Consider the following 8,268-nt stretch of genomic DNA (forward strand, 5'->3'; position numbering starts at 1 on the left):
AGGGTTACCATATGTCCGGCTTTCCCATACGTGTCCTCTTTTTGGATCCTCCAGTCTCTATCCAGGCAGTTTTTCGGAATCTGAACAAATGTCTGGGAGTTTGCTCTGCTCCATTGGTGGGAGTGGGGGGAGGGCAATTGGAGGCAGAGGACACCATGCATGTGTGCATGCACACCCATAAGCACACGGTCAGCATGCAGCCAGGCAGGGTGGTGGGAACAGCTCCGGCAGCTGCATGCAGGTAAGTCCATGTGGAGCGGGGGTTGGAGGGCCAGGGTGGGGGGACTGGTGTGTGTGTGGCAGGGGTGCATGAAGGGGGAGTGGCAGAGGGTGCCTGGTAGCACTGGGGGAAGCTGTCTGGGATCTAGGGCTCTGGCAGGGCAGGAGGGAGGCCTCCCTCTCCAGTGGGGGAAGGGGCCGGGGGGAGCTCTGTGGCTGGACTGGTGGCACCGGGAGCCAGTGCCCATGCTTACTGGGGCAGGATGGCTGGGAAACACTGCCTGGGGGAGGGGATGGGGTGTGGCCAGGCCACTTGCTGCAGGAGCCCTAGCCCAGGGTGTGGGGTGCCATAGGCCTTCCATCCTCTTCCCTCCTGCTTGCACCTGGGCCGGACTCGCTCCATGTGAATTGGAGTCGCTGCGCTCCAGCTCGGTCAGGATGGGGATAGTTGGGGGCTGCCTCCGGCAGGGCTGCATGTCAGGAGCAAAGGGCCCTGGAAGGGCTCGGGGGGGTGGGAGGGTGGCTGTGGTTTGGGGGTGATGGGTACTGGGGGCTGGAGGGCGTTTGGGTTGGGAGTGTGTGGCACTGGCAGTGCCAGGGGACTGTGGATTGGGAGTGAGGGGCACCAGCATGGCTCAGGCGAGTGAAAGACTTAGTCAGGAGTGAGGGGCTGCAGGCTGGGAGTAAGGGGCACTGGCGGGGCAGGGAGCTGGGGGTTGGAAGTGGGGTGTCGTTCCCCGCCCCCAACAGATGTCCTCTTTTTTGGAACTGGAATTAGAGTAACCCTAAGGAGGAGCATGTGGTATGTGGCTCTGGGGGACCCATGGGCCCCACCGTGGAGGCCTGTGAGGCTTGTAGCCCCAGGCCACTTAGAAGCTGGACAGCCCTAATCTAGACTATGGAAGGCTAATCAAGAGAAATAACTGGGTGTGTATCTATGATGCGAGTTGAAGGTCTTCAAACAAATATACTTTCTTTTTCAGTTTGTTGAAGTTACCATAAATGATGTTAAGCAAGCAGTATATTAAATTGTCTGTTCTCTACTGCAGCTGTTTTAAATCCTGCCTGCTAAATGAATGTCTGTTGTTTACAGCCACTCGTAATGTTACCACTATAAACTGGACAATTTAAGAGCAGTTGGCTAGTTCCTGAATGGACAAAAGAGAGTGTTGTCCACCCACATACTCTATGGAAATCAGTCACGGATGCTTGGTACCACAGAAGACTTGGCTGAGTTGCTTTTCCCCTTTCATCCTCCTCTTTTGTGTCCTAGCAAGGGTTTGCATTAACCCCTAGCATATGGCACAACTCCCCGCACCCCCCGCCATTAAGCCATGGCTTCCTGCCATCCCTACCTAAGAGGGAGTCGGTTCACAAACACATTTATTTTATAACCCAAATCTTTTGTATATAAACAGTTGCTAAAAAGCAAAAGGTAGTGAACCTGCCTTCTGTAACTCAGCCTGACATGCCACAGACTCCTGAGAAGGCACTGTTTTTCCTCTCATCTTTAAAAGAAATTGCTTGGGAAATTTCTAATCCATTAAATGGAAGGTGCGCAACTAATAGCGATGATTTCTGTTTCTTTTGATGTTTTATTTCCGTAACAGTAGTTTGCGTTTCTTCTTTCTCTCTCTCTTTTTGCTCACTCATTATTTTCTTCCAGGTTTCTTTTATCTGTCTTTTATAATAATATATGAAGAGTAGCAAATCATTGCCATTAAATTGCATTAAGGATATGATCTGAAACAAGGTTAGATTCAAAGGTATAGGGTGCTTAATGTGCTCTCTGTGTACTAGTTCTCTGAATTTTATTCTGAGCATTACTCTAAAAGCTGGGGCTGATCATTTTATGGGAAACATTTTAAAATGCTAGTCAGATAAATAAACGGGAATATAGTTTGCAATTGCCTGGTAGACTGATGAACTTAAATTGACGGTAAGGTAACTGAAAACCTTACAGGTTGGAGTGTATATTCCCTGGAGCTGCTGCTGCTTTAATTTACTTGTCTGAAGGTAACTGAGATCTGGATGGAGGTACGAAGTCAGACTGTGCCCTCAAATCAGTGGGGTGTCTACAAACACTGATGGGTTGTCTAGTCAATGATGGGCCAGTGCTTTTTAATTCCAAGTCCTGGCTGGGCTGATTTGAGTTGCAAAACCTGATCATCATCATCATCACTAGTGACTCAGCCAAATGTAGAAGTGGGAACTTATCTTTTTTCCTAAGTTCTTGCTACGTGGAAAATATCTTTTTGGGTCAATGGAACCAGGTTTAGTTTTTCTAGCTAGTGACACATAGGATTATACGTGTTTTCCTAGCCAGTATTCTGCTCCCAGGTGTAAGGCAGATTGAGGACTGCAGCCAAGATATTTTTTAGCTCTTGTCATCTTCAGCGTGTAATATTTAGAGTAATTACAGATCCAGGTTTCCACTTAGATTAATGTAGCGATTTCACAAAAAGAGGGCTCTGGACCAAGGTTAGCAGAGCATGAAGCATTACATTTTATTGAAAAATATTGTGTCTTTCTTCATAAAAGCAAATAAAATGCTTGTTTCCATGTAGTGTGTCCTGGTTCTGTAACTCTGCTGTAGAGGAAAACTTTTCTAGGTGCATCGATTCCTAATTCAAGAACAAAAGACATTTAAATGAGCAGCATGGGGCCATGATAATGCTTTTTGCCTTTCTCAAGAATTAGAAAAACAAATGCATCTAAACGGGATTGAGAGCTGTCTATAAAGATATTTTGAAGACGGTGAATTTTCAGTGTGGCTGTTGAAGATGCACGGTCTACCCTCATTATTTTTGGGAGACCCAGTAAAAACACAGTTGGTTAAAACAGTACTGCAGTTGATAGCGGAAACAGGATCTTAAGCACAGTGTGATATGGGGTTAAATCCAACCTGGCTGCAAAACATAGTTAACATCTTGCCTTTATTAAAAAATTGGAAATGGGTTACAATTGGATCCTGGGTATAAAAAAACCATTTGCTGTTAGAAGGGTTGGCCAATCTGTTTGGCACGTGGCTTGGCTATCTTGGATCAAAAATTTAAAATTCTTACCTGCAATGACTAAGGAAATTGTAGCAGCACACTTCTAACAATAATGATGTTTATGTGGTTAAAGGAAGCATAGAAACTGGACTGAGTCTTCTCTGTCGAGCAGTATTGTGATCGTTATACAGAAGTTTACACAGCCCTACTTGGTGTTCTGCAGAAAGCTACACGATGAGAATTACACTCCGAGCAGTTGGGGAGAGGATGGGACCAGTGAAATTGGTCCACAGAAAAGAGCAGTTGGAAAGAGGCGTTCTTTCATGGCAGCTCTCTAAATCTAATTTAAAATGCTTGACTCTCAGAATGGATGGGCTTGTTAGAACTAATCCGATGGTCTAGGTTAGGGTATTATCAAACTAGTTTTCCCTGTGTTAAGGCTGAGATGATGGCACTCCAGCACTCCTTTGATTGTGGTTATTGGCAGGTGTCTGTGGTGCACTGTGCTGTCCATGCCTCGAATGCAACCTTGCAAGACATTATGGGGAGTGCCTGTGTTTCCCGTTGCTACCAGGTTCCACCTTAGCATTAAGAGTTGGCGTCAGAGAAAGGCACAGAATACGAGTAAGTCTTTGTGCGCGTGCTTGTATTTTGTTTTGTGCGACTTACATAATGGTGAGAGGCGTCTTCCTCAAGTACCCCATTCCCAACAGACGCTGCAGCAGAAGCTTAATACCTGTGGACATGGCCAGATGGATTAGTGTGCTAGTGCATGCCACTGAATATTGATAATGTAGAAATTATGCAAATGTAAAAAGTTCATCGGGGACCCAGGCTGGGAAGAGAGGAACTCCTCACCCTCTCCCGGGTGTGTTTTCACACACAGCCAAATTCCTTTTTGATCTGAAAATCTTTTCTGTTACCTTGATGCATTTTTAAAGCAGAACTAATGCATTAAATCTCAAGAATGCCCTTTCTCCTTGCACAGAGGCAAAGGCAGCATTTTGTTGTATAATAGAATGCCAACGCCAAGCAACTACTCATGTTTTTAAAGTACTTTGTAAGAACAGGAAGGTGTTTGTGTGTGGTTGCTGTAAAATCAGCCCAGAGCTGATGCTGTAAAATACACATTTGTGTGTAATCAGGATGAAAGAAAATAAAGGACATTGTTTGAGCCCTGCTGAAAGACTCTTTCAAGGCCTTGTGAGGTGCCAAGTGTCTTTAGATCTCATCAACTTTCATTCGAGTTGTGGGTGCACGGTATCTTGCACAATCAGGATCTAAATCTTCTCCTTTTCCACTTTCTACTTATCTGTTGCATTTTTAAAAAGAACCTGTTAGATACTGGGTCAAAATCAGATCTCTCTTCCGCAAACACAAGACCAGGTTAATTCTTTGGCCCTGTGTCTTCCCAGGACATGTGCAGTGAGGTGGAAAAGCCAATTTGCAGCCATTCCATTTATGAGAAATTATCTTTGTTCTCTCTCCAGGGAACCCTTTGTGAAGACTGGATGGCAGTTCATTGCTGCTGGCCTTTTGCTGTCTGTCAAGCAGCTAGGGAACTGAAGAGGAGGGCTACGACCCAGATCTATGAAGTAAACGCTGCTCCTGCAGCTATAGATGCTCCAGTTTTAAAATGTCCAGCCACAGAACTTGAGTTGTGATACTTTCCCCTCTCCCTGCAATGCAAATGTATTATTTTTAGAAATAAAATGCATTAGTGTTTTACAACAAAGCCTCCCCAGCGGCCCTATGGGGATCTGATAGAACACCCAATAATCTCAGGTGCCAGTTTCCGCAGTATAGCCATGTTAACGCAGTTCAGTGCTCTTATGCCTGTCCAGAAGTATGGTGCTGCCTTCTCTGTCTGGGGACTGAGATCAGAAAGCTCAGTGCAAAGTAAAGAAATTTTCTTAGGAGAACAGAAGTGGAAAAATCACTCTGCAGCTGAAAAGAATTTAAGAGAAGAGAATCAAAGACACAAGAAGAAACAGAGTTCAATGAACAGGGCATGAAACTGGAAATGGAGGGAAATGGGCACTGGTTCCCTTCAATTTGCAGTGTAAATTGCTGTTGTTCTTCTGTAAAATGGGAATGACTGAATTTGCCCTTCTTGAAGAAGGGCTTTGAGATCCTTCGATGAAAACCCTCATGGTAATGATAATTACTGTTATGTTCTTTTTAGTTCACTTCAGTTTTGTTGGAGGCAAGCTTGAGGATTTCTGTCCCTCAAAATTATGGGAAGGAAAGGGAAAAAATTAATGGCAACCCTGTCTAGATTTCCCGAAGTCAGACTACAGTCCCAGAGTAGCTAGACACACATGGTAAACCTGGGCTAATTCAGTGATGGTGCTCTTGTTCAGAGATGAGAAACAGAATTCAGTTGAAATACATGAAAATAAACATTGTTTTATTGTTTCATGCAAAAACAGTTTTTATGGTAACACAATAGTTTCTATGGTATGGAATAATGTATGTATTTGGCATAGAAAACCTGATCATTGTCCATCTGCTAACCTCCATTATGCTAATAGGCTAATTTTTACAGTGCACTCAGTCTGAGACCCTGTTCTGTCAATTATTCTTCCAGTGTATAAGGTGCAGCCATCCATTTGAGTCAAGATAACTTTTAAATGATCTACAGATAACAAACCTAAACATTAGAGCTATAAACTTAAACAAGTAAACTGCCGGCAAGTTAGAGCTTTCTAAAACCATTGCCTTTCAACTGATGAAATACAAAATAAATGTCTCCATGGTTAATAAAAAACAGAAAATGAAGATTCATTTTGTTCATCAAGATTTCATTTTCTTCTCTTGAAGGAAGTATGTTACATTGGGGGGGAAAAAAGCATTTAAAAATGAACTTTATATCATGGAAAAGGTTTAAGCATTATTTAGTTTATACAAGTTAAACAAAAGACAAAAAATTATATATGCTGTTCATCTCCTACCCCATCACCAAATAAGAAAAGAAAATATATGTCTATCTCTATATAAATATTTGCCATTGTTTCCCTCTTTCCTCTTTATTATAATATGGCTGTAACATTTCATTGTAGAGGTTTTGGGGCTCAATACAGGGCTGAATGGATAAAATTTTGTGGTCTGCATTGCACAAGAGTTCAGACAAGATAATTTATGGAATGGCTCTTCCTGGCCGTGAAAACCGTTAATATACATTGAGCTGAAATTTTGTCTCTTTGGATCTTTTTGTATTTTTTCGTTTATAGTGAATTTGGCCATTTCCCACATGCCACTCAAAACAGTGGTTTCTGGCCCGTGTAAAATTTATGCAGGAGCCTCAATGTCATACAAAATATAATTCAGAGCAATCAGCTTGTGTAGGACCCACTGAAGCTTACGGACAAGCTCCCACTAGTTGGAGCTGGGCAGGACGAGGTCCTAAACACTGTTCATGACGGGCCTTTTTGAAGTGTTGAAACAAATGAGGTATTGAGACTCATTCAAAAAAAAAAAAGTCTAAAAAGTCTGAATTCATTTAAAGGGAGGGAAGGGGGGAGAGAGGAAAGTCTTCCATAAACTTTATTACACAAAGTATTTATTTACAGAATAAACGTCAGTGACTTTCTTTTGTAAATGATTCATATTTTAAAAACATTATAAATGTACATAGGGACTTGGTTCCATTTTATGGTGATGTGCATGTATGTGAAATCTGTGGGATAAATCCTGCCTTATTCTTCCCAGCAATAGGCATAGGAAAGCAGAGGAGCAAGCTTTTAAATTTACTTTTGTGCTTCCAGTATCCTGGACCCTGCTGTGCTTTGCACAATTCAGTAAAGGTCCATGGATTTAGTAACGAACTGTGGCCCCAGCACCGAGAACAGCTGATGATTGTTGCCATGTAGTGGCCACATCCTCTCTCACTCCCATAATGGGGGCCTGAGGAAGGATGGCGAGTAGCTGTTCTGTGGGCCCTTTTTGTGCCAGAGAAATCTTATGTCGGGGTATTATTGTCTCGTTGGCAGGGATCCCACTATTTTACATATCCACGATACTTGAAAGGTATTGCAAAGGGGCCACAGAAGAACCAAGAACCTGTCATTAAAATACAGCAGGGACACTTTCACCCACGAGCATCTGCCAAAGAATTTGTACAATGGATCTGTGGTGCTCCTGGCTTCTCTCCTCAGATCTGAAGAGTTTGAGACAAATATGAGTATGTGAGCTCTCTTTCTTTGGTTTTTTTTTAATTTAAAAAGCTAAATCTGAAACAAGCAAACAAAAGACAGCTTAAACTGCAAAGTGCCATAGCTTAGGTCAAATGAAAAAGCTGATAGGAGACTTAGCATGTAACTAATAAAAAGAGGGGCAAAGATTTAGTTAGACAGCACTGTCAGTTGAGCCACCTCCCACTTCCTCTTCCTCCCCCCCATTTTTTTTCAATTTTTAACTTAATTTGCTGTCTTTTGTGGATTTAGGCTAGAAGTTTTAGTGTGTTTAGCTTTTTGGGGGATTATGAAATATTAAACAGGATCAGAGAAGAACATAAAACACTTGGAACAAAGTGACCCATATAAAATACCTGGTGACTAAGACTACAGAATGGGTAAGAAGTCTAAATGCACTAAAGACTAATGGATTTGCCTAATGTTAATTTTAGAAAATAGCCTTGCCAATTCGGAGTGAAATATTAGAAGCAGGAGAGGAAAGGTGCATTACTTATCACTTGACTATGATGCAAAAATGGACTAGTATGTCCCAGACTCTTTAATAGCACCAGTGTAGATAAAACAAGCTAAGCAATGAGGAACAATCATCATCTTTCAGTCCTTTGGTATGTTGCAGACATACAAATTCTTCCTGGCTTTGTCTGGGCCATGCTGGATACCCGGTAACTGTTTCCTTGTGTCTGCTGGTATTTGAGTATAGTCCTACCTCCCAAGAAAATTAGTCACATCCCGATTCTCATTAGAAGACAGCACAGTCTGTTTAGTACGCTCTCCCCCTGCCCTGCCTCCTGCCTTACTTTCGACTAACGCAGCTAACTATCCATTGTAGATGCTAGCCTCATTGCCAGTGTCAAGAC

The 8,268-nt window shown here is 42.8% G+C and overlaps 1 protein-coding gene across 1 annotated transcript in view; it reads left to right on the forward strand.

Moving 5' to 3' along the window:
* Nucleotides 1-6,002, forward strand: part of PLAC8L1 (PLAC8 like 1) — a 7,763-nt gene extending 1,761 nt beyond the window's left edge. Inside the window, exons 2-3 of the mRNA XM_019534999.1 lie at nt 3,703-3,839; nt 4,706-6,002. Coding sequence (XP_019390544.1) covers nt 3,703-3,839; nt 4,706-4,879 — 311 coding nt within the window. The 3' untranslated portion in view covers nt 4,880-6,002. The remainder of the gene's footprint in view (nt 1-3,702; nt 3,840-4,705) is intronic.
* The last annotated feature ends 2,266 nt before the right edge of the window (nt 6,003-8,268 follow it).

The sequence above is a fragment of the Crocodylus porosus genome, unplaced genomic scaffold (assembly GCF_001723895.1).
Source record: "Crocodylus porosus isolate Cpor-Errol unplaced genomic scaffold, CroPor_comp1, whole genome shotgun sequence".
In the NCBI taxonomy this organism is placed as follows: Eukaryota; Metazoa; Chordata; order Crocodylia; family Crocodylidae; genus Crocodylus; species Crocodylus porosus.